This window comes from Elgaria multicarinata, chromosome 16, assembly GCF_023053635.1.
Source record: "Elgaria multicarinata webbii isolate HBS135686 ecotype San Diego chromosome 16, rElgMul1.1.pri, whole genome shotgun sequence".
NCBI lineage: Eukaryota > Metazoa > Chordata > Lepidosauria > Squamata > Anguidae > Elgaria > Elgaria multicarinata.
Genome location: NC_086186.1, coordinates 31,270,158 through 31,290,234, shown reverse-complemented (window position 1 = coordinate 31,290,234; position 20,077 = coordinate 31,270,158). Strand labels below are relative to the sequence as shown.

General features: G+C 47.7%; 1 protein-coding gene across 3 annotated transcripts in view; it reads right to left on the bottom strand.

Moving 5' to 3' along the window:
• PPIP5K1 (diphosphoinositol pentakisphosphate kinase 1) overlaps window positions 1–20,077 on the bottom strand; it is a 45,741-nt gene that overhangs the window by 9,063 nt on the left and 16,601 nt on the right. For all 3 annotated transcript variants that reach the window (XR_010026210.1, XR_010026211.1, XM_063142597.1), the window contains exons 24-28: window positions 19,735–19,887; window positions 19,439–19,526; window positions 15,505–15,627; window positions 14,410–14,472; window positions 2,280–2,417 (exon numbers count right to left, since the gene is read on the bottom strand). Coding sequence is in view for 1 of the 3 variants with exons in the window: in XM_063142597.1 (XP_062998667.1) it covers window positions 2,280–2,417; window positions 14,410–14,472; window positions 15,505–15,627; window positions 19,439–19,526; window positions 19,735–19,887 (565 nt within the window). In the remaining 2 variants the exon portion in view is untranslated. The remainder of the gene's footprint in view (window positions 1–2,279; window positions 2,418–14,409; window positions 14,473–15,504; window positions 15,628–19,438; window positions 19,527–19,734; window positions 19,888–20,077) is intronic.

The window sequence follows — 20,077 nt, the reverse complement described above, 5'->3', positions numbered from 1 at the left end:
ACTCACAGGCAGTGTAGCCCCATGTTAAGCTGAAACCTGCTTCCCTGCATCTTCAACACATCAGTTCTAGTCCTGCTGTCTGAAGCAACAGAGAACACGTCTGCTCTGCCTGTCTTCTGGAAGGCAGCCTTTCAGATATTTCAAGACAGCTGTCATGTCTCCCTTTAATCTTCTCCTGTCCAGGCTAAACATACCCAGCTCATCCAAGTGTTCCTCAGAGCACTTGGTTTCCAGACCCTTCTGCATTGCAGTCATTCTTCTGTTAACGTGCTCCAACTTGTCATTCTTAAAATGGGGCATCAGAACTGGACACAGGACTCCAAATGTGTCCTGACTAATGCAGAATAGAGTGGAACTCCCTGTGAGCTGGACACTCTGCTTCTGTTAATGCAGCCCAAGACAGCCAAGGCTTTTTAGCTGCCACATTGCACTGCTAACTCATATTCAGCTTGTGATCCATTAAGGCAATGAGGTCCTTTTCACATGTACTGCTGACAAGCCAAGTCTTATCCTGTAGTTGTGTCTTTGATTTTCTTTTTGCCTGAATGCAAGACACTCTGTTGAATCTCATCTTGTTAGGTTTGGCTCAGTGTTCCAGCCTGTCTAGATCCTTTTGAATGTTGATCCTGTCTTCTAGGTTTTGCTTATCCCACTTTCATGTCATCTGTAAATTCAATAAGCAACACTCTACACCGTTATCCAGGAGCTTTATATAAAAAAGCTGAACAGCACAGGGCCTTGGATGGAGCCCTGAAGCCCTCCTCTGGAGGCCTTCCTGTAGGAGGATGCCGAGACATTAATGACCACATGTTGAATACGGTTGCTTGGCTAGCCATGGATCCACCTAAATTGAAGTATTGTCCATCCCAGATTTTACTATCTTGTCATCATTGGAAACCTTGTCAAATGCTTTGCTGAAATTAAGATACACTATACTAAAATATACTGAGTCCATAGCATTCCTATGATCTACCAACCTAGAAACTCTTTAAAGAGAGAGAGAGAGAGAGAAAGAAAGAGAGAGAGAGAGAGAATGTTGGTCTGGCATGAATGATTCCTGAGAAGCTGTATTTTCTAGATGCTCAGAGACTAATAATCTGTTCAAGGATTTTTCTCTGTATTGACTGGTCTGTAGTTTCCTGGATTTACCTTAAATAAACATGGACACAGTGTCTTCTGGATTCATTCTGAAGTAGTTTATTCAAATCTATAGGCATTAAGCCTATGTACACCAGTTGCTGGGGAACATGGGTGGGAGGGTGCTGTTACACTAATGTCCTGCTTGTGGGTTCCTGGTTGACAGCTGGTTGGTTGGCCACTGTGTGAACAGAGTGCTGGACTACCCCTTGGTCTGATCCAGCAGGGCTCTTCTTAAATAAATTGCATTCATTTAAATGCTGGAAGCATTTGCTTATTCTGTCTTCATTGTTATATGTATTGACTTCCCTTTATTATCTGAATTCTGTACTTACCCTTTCCTTTATTTTATAAAATGGTGTTAATCTTGCCCTATTATGTAGAGCTAATTACATTTCTGCTACACTATGTTTAGTAACTGAAAAATGTTTGGTTATATTTTGTTGCTAATTTGTATTTTGTTGCATTTTATTATTGTTTATAAATAATTTTAGCATTACCAGGGCATTTTTGAGTAAAATTTGTAGTATTTGTCTTGCCCTTTTTCATATTGTGGGCTGGTCTTGAGTGATCAGGAAACCATGCCTTTTGGTTGACTTTGGTGTAAGACAGCACGATAAATAGGGGCGTAGTTGTGATCTGGAGGTTGTAAGTGTCCTCCTCCTCTGTTGCACTCCCGTCCACACGACTCCCATCAATTTTAGCTGTTGTGCCAGCAGAGGATCTGGGGTATTCCCTGCCGTATATTTCGCAATGGTGTTCTTCTGGCGTAGCGTGGCTTCCACCAAATACTACGGTGCCATAGCCACTGTAAGGGGAGTATAGGATTGCTCTGCGAAAGTGCTTCTTCATTAGGGGGAGGGGCAGTTGAAGAGACGGCCTCTTTGGCCATTGCGTCCTGCTATTGGGGGAGCCTCCCAGAAACTGGATTTTAGATTTCTGAGTTTCAGGTTTATTGTTTCAATACAATTACCATTAAGCTGCTTTGAAAAAATGTGAAAGAGAGGGATATAAATATTTAAAGAAATCAGCAAACTTGCTGCGCTGTTTCTGCTCAGGAAGCAAGGGCTGTTTCAGGTGCAGACGGCGGCAGCCCCAACACAAGGCAAGTGGTGGCCCAGAGACCCTCCCCCTGGTGGTACCTGTGGGGGCTCCGGGGTGGGGGCTGCAGCAGCTCCTGGAGATGGCGGTCAGGAAATCGTTGACCTGGCGCAGGGAGAGTGAGTTGTGCAGGGTCTCCAAGGGATAGATGCTGGGCACCATAGAGCAGCCTTCAAAACCTGCAGGCAGAGAACAGCCCCACCCCCGCAGTCCAGGGTCAACGCCACGGGTGCTTCTGCCATGAACCCTGCAGCTGCACCCTGGCCACCCAAAATAATGCCCAGCTTTACGAGCTCCTCAAGCGACAAGCATGGGGGCCTCTGCTCCACCCCCTCCCCTGCAATACAAAATGGAAAAGAGCAGCCAGATCTGGCAGGCCGCAAAAGCCAAAGTGTCACATGCAATGACCCTCTGTGACCCTCAATGCCTAGTCTCCACTATTCCAGGCGAGGGGTGAGGAGCCCCTTCCCAGGTCCCTGCCTCAGGAGTCCCAAGAAAGAGAGAGAAGAGCCCCACCCCCACCCCGATGTGAAAGGTGCCTTCGCGGAACCGTCTTTTAGGACCTACTTCCAGATATGCCAGAGAAGAGCTCTCACTGCCTGCATGGCCCAGCTGAGAGCCAAGGGCCCCTCCCAGCTCACACCCACACCCCAGAGACGATTCTGTGGAGCCCCATGAAATCCCACACGGCCTGGCCCAGGAGCAGGGTTAGCTGGGAAGCTTGGCAAGGAAGGAGCAGAGGCCAGGGTGGGATGAGAAGGGAACGAGTGCAAGCAAGGCCTGTCCCAAAGGGATCAGGCCCCTTTCTGCAGCCCTGGGCTGGGGCCAGTCAGGCAACAGAAGGTGAGGAGGGCTTCGCCCCTACTAGTGGGAAGTTTAGTCCTACCGACCCACGAATGGTGGCCCCAAACCAGGTTGGGGGGCCGCATACTTATTTATAGGCAAAGGAGGCGGTGCGACTCAGCTGCCTGCCGCCCCTTTCGCAGAGCCCCCCCCCCCCCCCCCCCGCACAGGCCAAAGACCCACTGGCCTTTGGGCTGCTTCACCTTGCTTCTTATTCTCTGCTGCTGGGATCCTGTAGATGGAGTGATACAGAAAGAGCTCCATCTACAGAAGAAGACGACCGAACTTCTGCCTGTCAAGTCAGTGACATCTGCATTGCTTAACTTCAGTGTAGGTGATCTCTGAACTAGGATTAAGTCAAATTTCCCAAAGGTTTGATTTTAACTTTCAAAATTTGCAATTCTGTGTGGAAGGGTCTTCTCAAGCAGCTGTGCAAATCACACAACACTCTGAAATTCTTTCTCTTTGGGATGCCAATGGCTGTTCAGAGGGAACTCTGCAATAGCCCCGAAAGGGCTTCATTTAAGCTCCAGGCTAGTCCACCCTGGCTGGAGACAAACAGCCCTGCACCAGGCTGAGGATGGGCGCGTCCAGGTCATGAGAGAGAGAGCTCGGTGAAATGCGTGGCCATCCAGTTCGTTCCAGGGCATTGGTGGGGGAAGGCCCTCCAGGCCAGCCTGTCCCTGGAACGGGCAGCCACGGCGTCCACTTACTCCATTCTGTGGCTTCTGTAGAGCCATTGTTCTACCCCCGCCCAAATCAGCTCAGGGCTTTTGGTTCTCCTTTCAGAACCACCAGGCCTGCACTGAGGCAAAGCCCCACAGACAAATCTTGCCTCCTGGCAAACTCTCCTGAAGCCGCTTCACCTTCATCAGGACCTGGGCTACTGAGAGACTTGTGGGCCTTGTTCTCAGACTGTGCAAGAGGGAACGGGGTGCCTGACCCTGTTCCCAATTCCTTCCTCACTGCACTGTTGTTAGCGGAGGGAAGATGGCTGGCCCATGCAACGAAATGCCCCCACCCCCCAGCTCATGGTGCCAGGTGCAGAATGACCCAGACTGGCCACGTTTTTGCTGTGGAGAGGCGGCAGCCTGCAGGCAGGGCTTACAGAAGATACGCTGAACACCACATGGAGCTAGCAGCCCTCTGCTGGCCAGCTTCCACCTCAGGTGGGCAGAGCGGGAACATGCACCACCAGAGGAGACGCACGCATGCATCCCTGCAGTGCTGGAGAGGAAAAGCCTCTGCCTGCCACAAATGCACCATGCAGCGCATTGTCATCTCCAGATCACCTGGCCAGCTCCAGGCGCCCTGGGGGAGGTGGACGGGCAGAGCCATGTCCAAGCCAGAGGGAAGCAGGTGGGCCGCGCGGTGTCCTGAAAGGGCTCCACGAATCAAGCACCTTTGATTCAGAAGGAAGGAGCTGGGGTGGCGCATGTATGCACAATTCTCTGGACTGCCAACACCCAAGCCCCAGGGCAACAATTTTTTCTTGAAACTTAGGCATAATCTCCCACCGTCCCGTCCCCCCCGCCACTTTCCCCCTCTTTCTTCACAGAACGTTGCACTTGATGGAATTAAATATTCCATCAAATATTTAAATTAAATATGCAAAGAATTGCAAAGTACCAAATTAAACAAAGAGTCTCGTGGCACCTTAAAGGCCAGCACAGTCCTCGTGGAGTAAGCTCTACTGTTACTTTCTACTGTTAGTTTTTCCCTACCCTGTGCCTGCTTACCCTACCCTGTGCCTGTTTGCATTCTCTTCCCCTCCTTATTGTTTTACTATGATTTTATTAGATTGTAAGCCTATGCGGCAGGGTCTTGCTATTTACTGTTTTACTCTGTACAGCACCATGTACATTGATGGTGCTATATAAATAAATAATAATAATAATAATAATAATAATGAGCTGCAACCACTTCAGCTCCAAGTGTACATATCAGGGGCGCACAACTCGCTTGGACCCAGGGAACTGGCCCTGCCCACACCGCTGAGGTGTGGGGGAGGCTACTGCAGGGATTGCTGAGGGAAGTGGAGGCTCAAGCCGCACATGTGTGCGCATCCTTCGCCCCAGCAGGAAGCACCGCTTTTGGGCAACCATTAGCCGCACGGAAACCATGATACCGGCAGCTGCAGGAGCACCGGGGGAAGGTGGGAATAAAAAGGCAGAAGCTTTAGCTTACTCTTCTCTCCACGACCCTTATGGGCATCACTGCTGCCGTACTGCCATTAGATGAACTGTAACTCAGGGCTCATCTACACCAAGCAGGATATTGCACTATGAAAGCGGTATATTTTGTGAACCGCCCAGACAGCTCCAGCTATTGGGCGGTATAGAAATGTAATAAATAAATAAATAAATAAAAAATATAAAAGGCAGGCGCCACACGACTGCTTTATAGCGGTATTGAAGTGCACGGACAACTGTTGGGGCCCACTGACACATGCCATATCCTGCTTGGTGTAGATGTATTTAACTTGTGATCTACGGGAACACTGGGGGGAAATGACCACGTCATACTTGAATTCTTGATTTTAAAGGTAGAAAAAGCTGAGTGTAGCCATACACGTACTCTGGATTTTAGGCAAGCTGATTTTAATAAACTCAGAACTATGATAAGTAAGGTCCCCTGGCAAGTGACCCTAATGAGAAAAGGGGGCCAAGATGGGTGGGAGTATTTAAAAAAGGAAATTTTAAAGGCACAATTACAAACAATTCCAACAAGGAGAAAAGATAGAAGACAACAGAGGAAACCAATGTGGCTCCACAAAAAGCTTGGACATGAGCTGAAAACAAAAAAGGATATATATATGGGAAGTGGAAGGAAGGCCAGGCTACAAAAGAAGAGTACAGACAGTTAGCACAGAAGTGCCAAAATGGTGTCAGGAAGGCTAAAGCTGAGAATGAACCGAGATTAGTGAGGGATGCTAAAAGCAATAAAAAGGCTTTCTTCAGATACGTGAATAGTAAAAGACAGAGGAAAGAAATGGTGGTTTAACTGCTTAACGAGGATGGCAAATTGATAACAGATGACAAAGAAAAGGCCGAAGTGCCCAATTCTTACTTTGGTTCAGTTTTCTCCCAAAAAGAAAAAGTGGAAAAAGTGAAGCACAAGTTAAGTGGGCAGGATTGCAGTTTGAGATTGATAAAACAAATGGTCAAAGAACACCTAATTTCTTTGAATGGGTTCAAATCTCCAGGGCCCAATGAACTGCATCCTAGAGTAATGAAGGAGCTAGTGGAAGAACTCTCAGAACCACTGTCTATTATCTTTGCGAAATCATGGAAGACGGGTGAGGTACCGGGCGGCTGGAAAGGAGCTAATGTTTTCCCTATCTTCAAAAAGGGCAAAAAGGAGGAATCTGGGAACAGACCAGTCAGTCTGACATCCATCCCTGGGAAACTTTTGGAGCACATTACAAAGAAGTCAATCTGTAAGCACCTTGAAAACAATGCAGTGATTACGAGAAGCCAGCATGGATTTGTCAGGAACAAATCCTGTCAGACTAATCTGATCTCATTTTTGATTGAGTAACCTCCCTTGTGGACTGTGGGAATGCTGTGGATGTAATGTATCTTGACTTCAGCAAAGCTTTTGACAAAGTGCCCCATGATATTCTGATTAACAAACTAGCTAAAAGTGGGCTAGATGGAACAACTATTAGGTGGACACATAGTTGGCTACAGAATTGGACTCAGAGGGTGCTTATCAATGGTACCTTGATAAGCAATACTGCGGGGAGGTAACGAGTGGGGTACTGCAGGGCTCAGTCCTTGGCCCAGTACTCTTCAACATTGTTATTAAAGATTTGGATGATGTTGTGCAGGGAACGCTGATCAAGTTTGCAGATGACACAAAATTGGGTGGGATATCTAATACCCTGGAAGACAGAAGCAAACTTCAAAATGATCTTGATAGGCTGGAGTGCTGGGCTGAAAACAACAGAACGAAATTTAATAGGGATAAATGCCAAGTTCTACATTTAGGAAATAGAAACCAAATGCACAGTCACAAGATGGGGGATACCTGGCTCAGCAATACTACAAACAAGAAGGATCTTGGCATTATTGGAGATCACAAGCTGAATATGAGCCAACAGGGTGATGTGGCTGCAAAAAAAGCAAATGCTATTTTGGGCTGCATTAATAGAAGTATAGCTTCCAAATCACGAGAGGTACTGGTTCCTCTCTATTCGGCCCTGGTTAGGCCTCATCTTGAGTATTGCGTCCAGTTCTGGGCTCCACAATTCAAGAAGGATGCAGACAAGCTGGAGCGTGTTCAGAGGAGGGCAACCAGGATGATCAGGGGTCTGGAAACAAAGCCCTAGGAAGAGAGACTGAAAGAACTGGGCATGTTTAGCCTGGAGAAGAGAGGATTGAGAGTAGACATGATAGCAGTCTTCAAATACCTGAAAGATTGTCACACAGAGGAGGGTTTTAATTTTTGTGAACTGCCCAGAGAGCTTCAGCTATTGGGCAGTATAAAAATGTAATAAATAAATAAATAAATAAATAAATAAATAAATAAATATCTCTTCTCGATCCTCCCAGAATGCAGGACACAGAATAATGGACTCAAGTTACAGGAAGCCAGATTCCGGGTGGACATCAGGAAAAACTTCCTGACTGTTAAAGCAGTACAACAATGGAACCAGTTACCTAGGAAGGTGGCGGGCTCTCTCACACTAGAGGCATTCAAGAGACAGCTGGACAACCATCTGTCAGGGATGCCTTAAGGTGGATTTCTGCATTGAGCAGGGAGTTGTACTCAATGGCCTTATAGGCCCCTTCCAGCTCTACTATTCTATGATTCTATGAATTCTTCTCACTTGTAGTATTGCTGAGCCAAGTATCCCCCATCTTGTAACTGTGCATTTGGTTTCTTTTTCCTAGGTGTAGAAGATACCATTGATTAGCACTCTTTCAGTCCAATTCTGTAGCCAACTGTGGATCAACCTGATAGTTGTTCCATCTAGCCCACTTTTAGCTAGTTTGTTGATCAGAATGCCATGAAGTACGTTGCCAAAAGCTTTGCTGAAGTCAAGATATATGTGGACTGTGGGAGTCCACAGCATTCCTACAGACCACAAGGGAGGTTACTCAATCAAAGAATGAGATCAGATTAGTCTGACAGAATTTGTTCTTGACTTCTTTATAATCTGCTCCAAAATTTTCCCAGGGTTGGATGTCAGACTAACGGGTCTATAGTTCCCAGATGTCTCCTTTTTGAAGATAGGGGCAACATTAGCCCTCCTCCAGTCATCTGTCTTCCATGATTTCGCAAAGATAATAGTCAGTGGTTCTGAGAGTTCTGCTAGCCTCTTTATTACTCTAGGATGCAGTTCATTGGGCCCTGGAGATTTGAACCCATTCAAAGAAATTAGGTGTTCTTTGACCATTTATCAATCACAAACTGCAATCCTGCCCCTTCAGCTTGTACTTCACTTTTGCCAGGGTGGGTGGTCATAGACTGACTTTTCGGAGATTTCTGAAGACAGGAACATTTATGAGTTTTCTGTTTTAATAATTTTTATGTGTTTGATAGTTTTGTATTTTATGTTGTTCCCTGCCTCGATCCAGAGGGAGAGGCAGGTAAGAAATAAAATTATTATTATTATGACTTAGCCAAAGTAGGAATTGAGCACTGCAGCCTTTTCTTTGTCATCAATTTGCCATCCTCATTAAGCCATTGAACCATGATTTCTTTCCTCTGTTTTTTACTGTTCACGTACCTAAGGAAAGTTTTTTTTGTTGCTTTTAGCATTCCTTGCTAATCTCAGCTCATTCTCAGCTTCAGCCTTCCTGACACCATTTCGGCAATTCTGTGCTACCTGTGTGTACTCTTCTTTTGTAGCCTGACCTCCCTTCCACTTCCTATGTGTGTCATTTTTTGTTTTCAGGTCATCTCTAAGCTTTTTGTGGAGCCACATTGGTTAGTTCTGTTGTCTCCTATCTTTTTTTCTTTGTTGGAATTGTATGTAATTGTGCCTTTAAGATTTCCTTTTTAAAATACTCCCATCCATCTTGGATTCTTTTTCTCATTAGGGTCGCTTGCCATGGGACCTTACTTATCATAATTCTGAGTTTATTAAAATCAGATTTCCTAAAATTCAGAGTACGTGTTTGGCTACACTCAGCTTTTGCTTCCTTTAAAATCAAGAATTCAAGTATGACGTGGTCACTTTCCCCACAGTTCCCGTAACTGCCACTTTATCCACTAAGTCATTCCTATTGGTCAGTATCAAGTCAAGGATAGCCAAGCCTCTAGTTCCTTCCTCCACTTTCGGTAAGAAAAAGTTATCAGCCACACATGTCAGGAATTTCTTGGAAGGTTCACTTTTGGCAGAATTTGCCTCCCAACAGATAGATACCCATCACACTTCTTTGAAACACTGGCAATTTGCTTTTCAAAGTCTCATCCTTGTCTTCAACCTTGACTGGGTGGTCAGTAGTGGATTCCGACTGTCCTGCTCCTTTTATTCCTTGCCCATTTATATTAATCCAGATGCTTTTGATGGGGCTCCAGTCTCATCCTCCTGTATTTCTGTGCAGGGATAAGTATTTTTAACATATAGTCCAAATTCACCTTCCTTTCTATTTCTTCTGTTCTTTTTGAACAAGTTATACCCTTCAATTGCTGTATTCCAGTCATAGGCTTCATCCCACCAAGTTTCAGTTATACCTATCAAGTCGTATTTGCCTTCATGTATTACGAGATCAAGCTTTCATCCATTGATGCCTCGAAGTCTACGTCTCCTGTCCCCGAGGATTCAGTTTAAAGCCCTCCTGATGAAGTTCTTCATGCTGTGGCCAAACACATTCTTCCCAGCCCTTGTGAGGTGCAACCCATCCCTTGCCAGCAGTCCATCTTCCAAGCACTGTAGCTCATGGTCCCAAAATCTGAATCTCTCATGTTGGCACCACCTTCATAGCCAGTTGTTGACCCAGGGTATTTGTCTTTCCCTTTTTATTCCTATTCCCAGAACTCGGGGGATGGATGAGAAAACTATCTGGGCCCCAATAGTTCCTGAGTTTCCTTCCCAAAGCTTCAAAGTCTGACATAATTTCTTCGAAGTATCATTTCTTGGCAGTATCATTTGTTCGCAAATGGATGAGAAGAGTTTTTCAACCTTTCAGTCACATCTCTAATCTGTGCTCCATGGAGACAGCATACCTGGCGAGTCCAGGGGTCTTTGTGACATACTTGGGATTCAATCTCATGTAGCAGGGAGTCTCCCACAATGACTACTCTTCTCTTCTTGTTGTAGGCCTTGCTATTGTTGCCTCTGCTCAACTGATCTGCCTTTTGCTCACTGCTGCATACCCCTTGTCTCATCCCCCAGTACCTGAAACTGGTGTCAGCGCTCTAGTGGTTCCATTGGTGCAGTGTCTTCTAGTTCTTCTGCTCCTGTCACCCCTTTCCAGGGAGTTTCCTCTTCATTGGCTTTCCTCACCTCAGCGTTCCCCACTTCTGCTTCAACTTGCTGCTGGTCTTCCACCTCCTCTGTTTCTCTCTGCTGTTGGGAGTTCCACCTCTCCATCTAAGAACTCATCTTCTCTTATTGCTTGGAGGGTACTTTGAGGGGTTTTTGGGGAGGCGGGAATCCGATGTAAAAATTACAAGGCTCCACACTGAATTGTGCCTCACATCCATTATTTTATACTACAACGGTGCCATAATCCATGTTTTTTGTAGTTCATTCCCTTGGCATGGATGTGTTCTGAGATTGGATTGTGGCTTGGGGTGCTTTCCATGAACAAAGTATAAGGATCCCCGAGGATCCCTCCCTTGAATCCATGTTTTTGCACCATGGAAGCACCCATGGGTGGTGGACCTGTGACTTTTGTGGTTCACTTTGTGTAGGTCAATGTGCTCTGTGACTGGATTGTGGTTTGGGGAGGTTGCTCTGTGATAATCATATGAAATTATGAGGATCCCTTTTCAATTTCATGGATCCTTGTTTTATTTTCTTCATTAGAAAAATCCATGGAGGGCGAGGCAAGTCCTGATGGGTATCTGCCCATGTACACCAGTTGCTGGGGAACTTGGGTGTTGTTGCCCTCATGTCCTTCTTCTGGGTTTCTCGTCGGCAGCCGGTTGGCCCCTGTGCAAGCAGAATGCTGGACCTGAGAGACTTTTGGGCCTGATCCAGGACCAGGGCTCGCGGTCGTTTTTTATTCTTGGTTCGCTGGTCCTTAATGCCATTCTTTCTCTCCCCCACCTCAATCCTGGTTTACTTTTCCTTCTGTTTAACCCCCCCCCCCAAAAAAGCCCACCTGGCCTTATATTGTGCTCCTCTTCCACCATTGGAAGTCACTGCCAATTTCTGAGAGGTGCCACCCCTCTTTTTTAAACATTTAATTTTTGAAACAAGGCAAGCTTTTGGAACAAGGGGCTAAAATCCTGAATGACTCCTTTTTTCTCTGGATGTTTGAGGAAACTCCTTAATATTCACTTCACTTTGGGATGGGGCAGGAGGATGAGGCAAAATGAAGAATTTGGGTTTTGATACTTTTTTTTAAACAGCTACTTTTTGGAAGAAACCCCATGTCCATCTCCCTGCCCTGCCCCCCTTTTTATTTTTATGGTAACACCCTTTGGCAGCCTGTGTCTATACCCTTGTAGGAAGAAACACAAGCATTTTTTGCTGCTTTTCTCTCTCATTTGTGTTTCCCTGTTCTGTCCCATCAGAATGAGTCCAAGATCATAGCATTTGTGTGTTACATCTGCACTCATTAAAAAAAAATCCAAAACAGCAAAATGTTTTCTACAAATTGTAGGGAAAAACTTGCTTTGAAAACTGAACTGCGTTCATCTTTACTCAGAAGTCCCATTCATCCCATAAAAGTGTGTATAGGATTGACGCCTTAATCTCTTTTGTAGGTCTTTTTTCTTCCTCTTTTCTGCTATTTTTAAGAATTTGAACCTCTTTCTTTCCATTTCTTTTCTTTTCTAAACTGTTTGCAAATTGTGGGCCTGGCCATTCTTTATTTTTTTATTATTTTTTTATTTCATTTATATACCGCCCCCATAGCTAGAGCTCTCTGGGCGGTTTACAGAAATTCTAAAATGAGATAAAAACAAGTATACAAAATTTAAAATTCTAGAACACAGAACATACATACATGAAGCATTAAAAACCATTAAAATAAACATGTGGGTAATTAGGATGTGCCGCCATATGCCTGGGCAAAGAGGAAAATCTTAACCTGGTGCCGGAAAGATAGCAGCGTTGGCGCCAGGCGAGCCTCGTCAGGGAGATCATTCCATAGTCTGGGGGCCACCACCGAAAAGGCCCTGTCCCTCGTTGCCACACTCCGAGCTCTCTCAGAGTAGGCACCCGGAGGAGGACCTTAGATGTTGAACGTAGTGACCGGGTATATTCACGTCGGGAGAGGCGTTCCGACAGGTATTGTGGTCCCAAGCTGTGTAAGGCTTTATAGGTCAAAACCAGCACCTTGAATTGGGCTCGGAAACATACAGGCAGCCAGTGCAAGTGGACCAGAGCAGGTCGAACCTTCTGATTCCCGGAATCAATCTGGCCGCTGCATTTTGCATGAGCTGCAGCTTCCAAACCGTCTTCAAAGGCAGCCCTACGTAGAGTGCATTGCAGTAATCTAACTTGGAGGTTACCAGAGCATGGACAACTGAAGCAGGTTATCCCTGTCCAGATAGAGGCGTAGCTGAGCCACCAACTGGAGTTTGTAGAAGGCACTCCGTGCCACTGAGGTCCCCTCAGCCTCAAGTGACAATGATGGATCTAAAAGAACCCCCAAGCAGTTTTTTCTTGCAGTTTTTTCTTGTAAAAAACCCTGCTTGCAATAATTTTATTTTTTGTGTTTAACATCTGCCAATGGTTGGGTATTTTATTTTATTTTTTTTAGTCCAGTAAAAAATTTGCTGCTTGTTGCTCACTGGGAGTGCCAAGGGGATTTTTTCCCCCAGTTTCTAAAAAATCTGCCAGTAGGTGGATTCTGTGCCTTGGCTGGAGCAGTGGGGGTGGTCAGTGGATTCCAGCCTGGAGTGAGTGTGGGGTATGTGGATTGCTGACAGGGGTGCTTTTTTGCAGATGATGATGATGATGGATCCCCCTCTGGTGAACCTGCCCTCAACCGCACCAATCCCAGTGGATCCCAGCTGCCCGTGTGCAGACACCCTTGGAACTCAGGATAACACTTAACACATCTGATGATGGGCTGCAGCCTACCAAAAAGAGAGCTTCGGCTATTGGGCGGTATAAAAATCTAATAAATAAATAAATAAATAAAGCCAACACCATAATAATCTGTTAGTCTTTAAGGTGCCACTGGACTCCTTGTTGTGCTTTTGCTGCAACACAAGGCCCCCTCTGAACAAAGTACCAAATGTTAGAGACAGAGTTGCAAGTCTGTTATTTTGGCATTACGTTTTGCCAGTTGGCAAACAGGATTTTTTTTAAAAAAAATAAAAAATAGAAACATGGTGGTAAAGGAACATAAGGGCTTACAAATAGCACGTGTTCCTCAACTTTAGAATGCAGAAAATGTGTTTCTACTCAGAAATGAGTACCACTGAAAGAGAATTCCACCTCTTATTCTCATCCATCACCCCCACCCCACTCCTGCAAGTGGGACCCCCACCACCCTCATCCTCAAGACTGCACAGGGCCAGGTAAGGCATTCTGCAGAGGGAGGCCGCTCCGGCCCTAAGAGGGCCAAACCTGCCGGGACCCTCCCCTTCCCCCAGCCACTAAACCTGACCCTGCCTAGCGATGGGCATTGGGCACCTGGGAGGTGGGGCAGATGTGGGCACCCTCCAGGCCAAGGGCCAAAGCTCGTTCCAGAGCTGCTCTTGGGGGGCCACATTGCGGTGGTGGGCGGGGTGAAGGCCAAAGGGGCTCCTACAGCCAGTCCCTGAGCCCCAGGAGGAGCTGGTCAGCCACTTGGGGGCAGCGGGGTGGGGGTACAGCACAAAGCCAATGGCTGGTAGAGGGGATAAAGGGGGCTTGGTCAGTGTGAGGTTCTGCATCCCAGCTATCAGGGAAATATGCCTGCCCCGCCTTGACCCCAGGAGGGCAGGAGGGATGGATGGACTGCCCACACGACCCTCTCATCAGGTTCCTGAAGCCTGTCCAGACCCACAAAGGCGCTGCCTCTCTTTTCTCCCCCACAATCATTAGTGCTCCTACTGGGTGTGTGTGGTGGGGGGAGGGATGCTCCCACAAGTACACAGAAGGGGAAGAGCGAAGGCAGGGGCTGGCCGCAGGAGATGCACAAGACAGGCGGAGACGGAAGCAAAGCAACTGCATGCAGGAGGGAGGGACAAATTGAGAAGCAAACGTACCATTAGTTGGATGCTTTGCAAATGACACAGAAAACCGCTTTACGGCTGGCATAGACAAGAGCTCTGAGAAAACAAGAAGAGATCATCACTTCAGCTGGGGCCCCAGCCCACACCCGGCGCCTGGGTGCAAAAGCTCCGGTGGTGCTCTTGGGAAGGCTCCTGTCACCTCCAGCCCAGAGCAGCGACGGGCATGTGGGGCTGACTGGCATGACAGGGCTGGGACCGACTCACTTCTACCCAAAAGGGTTGGCTCATGTATATAAGGAACATTTAGGCTGCCTTTTAGGGCCTATTCCTCCCAAGGTAGCTGAAACAACGCAACATATAATCACCAAACAAATATTAAGAGTAACAAACCTCAGCCAATTCTTGGATGAAGCAACTCCTCCCAAATCAGGGGAGGAGGTGGAAGCCAGCCTGCCCAGCCCAAGGCCAGGGGCAGCGCCTTATGCCATCAGTCACACTGCTGCCTCTGCCAGCCTCTTCGCCCAGTGGATGCAGACTGGCCCCTGACCCCTAAGCCTTCCAGGTGGGGCGAGGGAGAACACCGCAGGACTCTGCTGCGAATCTTCCGAATGTGATGCCAAGAAAGCCGCCTCACAAACGAGGAGGAGGAGGAGTGCCACGGAGCAGAGGTCCCAGCCGCCCTCAATGGGCTTCACCAGAAAACACGTCGGGGGCCTGCTGCTCCCCAGACCTTCCACTACCGGCAGCCTCTCCCTACTTGCTGCCCAGGCACCCACCGGACCTGGCAGCCCACGCCCTGCCCATTAACCAGATGCCCGTGGGGCAATGGAAAGGACTGCTCTGCTAGTCAGATGGTGTTTCTGCAGGAAACAATCTGCCCACACCACCCAGTGCACCGATGGATGCCATTGCTCTGCTCCTTAGTGATGGGGATGTGGAGATGGTGTCTAGAGAACCTACCTGCTAGGAAGCGCTGCCTCCCTGCCCTGATGCCCTGCCAGAGGTCCCGAGGCCATCCCCCTCCTGCAGGGCCCAGCCCAGAGGGCCAGGGGCTCCAAGGCTCCCTATCCTCCCCCCCACCCACGATGCCCCAGGCCCCCTGGGTGCAGCTTCAAAGAATGCACCTACCATCCTTGTACAGAAAGCTGGAAGCAAACTTTTTCCCGTGGCTGCGGGCATAGTCCTGGAGGTTTGGGGCGCTGGAGGAACCTCCGAGGACCGCAGTGCTGAACAGCCCCGTACACTGTGACCCTGCAAAGGAGCAGCAGGCGGTTAGTATCTCTCGCCTACCTCTCCAATCACCTGGGCTAGCAGGAAGGAAGCAGCATGGGTGGGTGGCACAAGGATTTTTAAAGTCAATATCCAAAAGATTTCTCTTTTGCTTAGTACCCTTCTGTCACAAGGACTGAATGATTCTTTGGAACTTAATACGCACACGCACTTTAAGTAAGACGCTGACAACTGTAGATTGCTGGTCTGACATTCTAGTCCGGGCTAAGTAGGAGCAGGATCGCTTAAAAATGCTCCATTAGAGTTAAGGAATTCCATTTAATCACCCTTATCAGAGAGCACGCGATCCAGACTTACAGCTACGAGCCAGAACTCCTTGATTAGAGGCAGTTCAGCAGAACACTCAGAAAGGAAAAAGGCTCCAGAAAATATTTAAAATATAAGAATAAGGTTTTCAGCGTCAGGTCAGTGTTTAAGAATTGTACAATATGTGTTATGCGTATAGTTTACTATACTATTGCCAATCCAGGACAGTTAAAACTGTTAAAAGTTTTGAAATTCAAAGGTGTATTTACAATGCACGTGTTGCAAGAATTTTAGTGTGATAATGACTGTGGTTCATGTTTAATGCTCTAGTAAAAATCATTTGCTTCACTTTGTGAGAATATTTTAAAAAAATCCAAAATTTCTTATAAAACTATGAATCAAATTACATTTTTTGATTGATATATATATATATATATATATATATATATATATATATTAAAAAACCTCTAAATTTGATTGTATAGGCAATAAACCACTATTGAAATGTTAAGAATACCACAGGTGTTGTATCCCATGTGAGTTTGGTTTTGTAAATAACTTTTAAAACTGTGTTAATCTGATTGATTGTAGCTCCTGAAGAAGGATTATTTCTAATCAGAAACGTCGAGCATTCTAGACACAGACAAGAATTATTAAAGATTTTAATCATTTTTATCGGCACCAGAGCTAGCCTCTCAATCCGCACCTTGCAAATGAGCTGGCAGTACCAGCCATGTGCGCAAGTGAACACTCCCTTCTGAGATAAACAGTTTGGATGTGGTCTTTGCTCTGAGCTGCCCATGTCAAGAGTTCTTCTTCTAGTGGTCTCACATTCCCATACATGGGTGAAATGACACCTGGCCCAGAATTTGGCAAAACCCTCCCTAGAAAGCTCCGAGTGTCTGAACAGCTGGAGGAGACCCCTGCCCCACCCCTCAGAAAGCCCCGCTCCTTGCCTATAAGGATGGGAGGGGGTGCTGCCTCTTCACTGCTTTTTCAGGGTCAGGAATCTCAGTGCTTCACTTCACACAGAAAATGCACGAGGGAGCGCTGCTTAATTTATCCTCCATTAGAATTAAAGGCTTCTCCATTCATTTTTTGGGGGTCAGGGCTCTGCCCCATCTACCAGGTCTAAGGGAAAAAGTGAGATGGCCTCCACAGCTGACTGGCCTGGACTGCACATGGCACTGCCTAGGGCGAGGGTGCAATGCAGGTTTGTGCTGCCAATAGCTTTGCTCCTTTGTTTGAGTAGCAATATCTTAAAAAGTAAGTCTTATAAACATATATTTATATATTTTTGCCAGTCTCTAGAGGGTGCCACTAAGATTCAAAAAAGTGGGCTCTGCCATTGTGATAAAGGGAGGAGAAGTCCTCTGAGAGGAAACCCCAGCCAGGCAGTCTTCAGTGAGCCCAGCTGCCTTCAAATGAGTTGGCATTACATGCTCCGAAGGAGTAAGACACGGATGCTGAAGCACGTGGCATTTGGACAAGATCTGCCAGAGAGCACAGACTGGGGGCTAAACCTCAAACAGGCACCCAAGCAGCCTACAGAGACACACTGCAAGAACCCATAATTGGGCGCTCTGAGGGGAGTGAAGAACATCAGCAATGCCAAAACTGCAAGTGGGCAGGGATGCCAACAGGCACTCCAAGGGCAGGAAGCCCTCCCAAAGCCCTCCATGTGATTGGCCGGGGATCCACCCTCACAGAGTGGGATCCATGTTTAGCAGCTTCACTCAAAAAACACTTCAGACCTTAATCAGGGAACGGCCAATTTACTAGTTTGTGCCTGAACTGCCCGGCAAAGAGTTACAAGCCTTTTCTCAGTAAAGAGTTACATGTTTTTCAAGACACTAAGCCTGAGAGTGTCACCACAAACACCAGCAATGGACCTGTGCTAGACAGTCCAGTAGAACAATCCAGCAGCTCGACGGACATCCCTTGAGTTGAGCAGGGAGAGGACAAGATTCATTTAGAACATCAGCTCTCAGGGGACAACGCCCTGCAAGGGATTCGGAGGAAGAGGAGGAGTCCTTAGGGTCCCAGAAAGACTCCACACAAGCTAGGGGACATTATTTACACTCTATTATTGTATGAGAACTGTTAGGTTCTAAATTCCGAATCAAGTTTGTGAAAGGGAATATTGCTGATAATAATCAATGAATATGATGAGGTTGATAACAGCAGCGACAATGATGAATAGTAGGTCTTGTTAAAAACTGTGGTTTTCTGCAGAGGTGATTATTGCTGTCTGGGGGCTCCCATCTGCGATGGCGCTGACCTAGATGTCCTGGAAGCCACGAAGCCTAGACGGCAGCACCACCTTCTGCAGCTTCAACTGGTGAATCACCAGGCACCACCAGGACCGGCGGGCGGAAGCCCACAGCAGAGGTCAGTGGTAGTGTGACAGCAGAGCCACGCAAGACCCAAGAAGCCCTCACCCCCCGGCACATATGACCAAGGGGGAGACTCTCCAAGCGCCTGCACAAGCACCTGCTGAAAGGAAAGGGATAGACGAGTGGGGGGGGGGGGGCAACCTCCCTGTCCACCTCAGAGCCCCTTTGCCTTCTGACAACTTCCTCTGAAGGCGAGGGTATCAATCAATCATGCTGGTTGAAGGGGCACCTATTGAGAAACTGCATCTAACAGAATTAGAATTATTCCGGTGATGTTTCTGGATAGTTGAACTGTTCTAATCCTCAAGAAGATTCTTGAGGACAGTTCAACTATCCAGAAACATCACCGGAATAATTCTAATTCTTCAGAAGAGAAAGTATCACATTAAATATTTTCTTTGTTTTGGAACAGAAGTATTGCAAACCCATCAAAGAAGAAAACAAAATTGCACTAGATGCTCATGCAGGCCCACAGACCTTCCTAATTGGAAGAAACATATTAAATAGTTGAAACAAAAACTCAGCAGCACTTTAGAAGTTTACATCAGTTGCTGCTTTTGCGGATTGCGGTTCATACAGAACTAACCATTGTTGCAGCGCCAGGGGAAAGTTCTCCTCCTGTCCTCCTAGTTGAGGAACTAAACATTCTATGACCAAAGGAGCATTTTCTCCTTGAGCTTTCCAGGTGGTCCCTCCAAATGCTCTGCCGCTAGTATGTGGGAATGTGGGTGGCCACTCTTAAGGAACCACAGGGACGACCAGCTGCCGCGTCCCAACCCCATGTGTCAGCAAAAATGTCCCCCGCCAGGCAGCAACACAACAGTGGGAAAGGCAGGTGCAGCAGCTGCTTCCAGGCAGGGTGGGATCAGCCCCCAAGAATGCAGGTGGGCAGACATGAGGGAAGGAAAGGGAGGAAGGAGCTGTGAAGCTGTCAGGAAACCTTGCCGAAAAGTGGCCTCCGAGGGGGCCCTCCTGAAAGAGACCCTGCCGTTTCCAGCAGCTCAGCTTCACCTTTGCTGCTGGCCTGTAAACTTCCCTTCCCACCCCATGAGGAATTTCACCTTCTGAGCCCCACCCCAGCCAAAGGGAGCACCCTTAACACAGACAGACCCCGGAGAAAAGGCTGGTACCTAAGCCGCTCTGCTTTACTTCTGAGGAATGCCTGGAGTAGGAGAAGAGGCGATACCCTCCGGACTTGGAGGAGGACTCCGAAAGCACCTGTGAGAAAGAAGCCCTTGCATGGTGGGTGGAGGCACAGCAGGAGAGGGAAACGATCCCCAACCACAGCCCAGCTCTGAGGGGAAGGAAGGGGAGAGCCCTCCTCATGGGCAGGCAAGCGGAGGGGGGCAGGCGGGCAGGGGAGCCCCGGCAGCTGCAGCGCCCCGCCCCCCAGCGTCACTCCCCACCCGTGCGCCCTCTGAGCTACCTCCATGGAGCCGGCCTTGCGGTTCCGTATCAGAGGGGATCGCCGCTGAATGTAGATGGGTTCCAACGGCTGCTGGCCCCGGTCTGCCTCATCGGTGGCCTTTGGCCGGGCCACGTCCTCCAGGCTGCTCCGCTCGGGCTGCTTCACTTCCTTCTGCAAGAAAGCACAGGGGCGGTGATGCCTTGAGCCAGGCTAGAAATGGCGGCAGCGGGGCAGGCCTCTCCTCTCCTCTCCTCTCCTCTCCTCTCCTCCTGCGCTAGCTGCATTCAGCCTCCCTTTAGGCGCCACCCTCCTTCCGTGCCCCTTCCAGAGCAGCTCTCCAGCCAGTGCAGGAGCCCCAAAG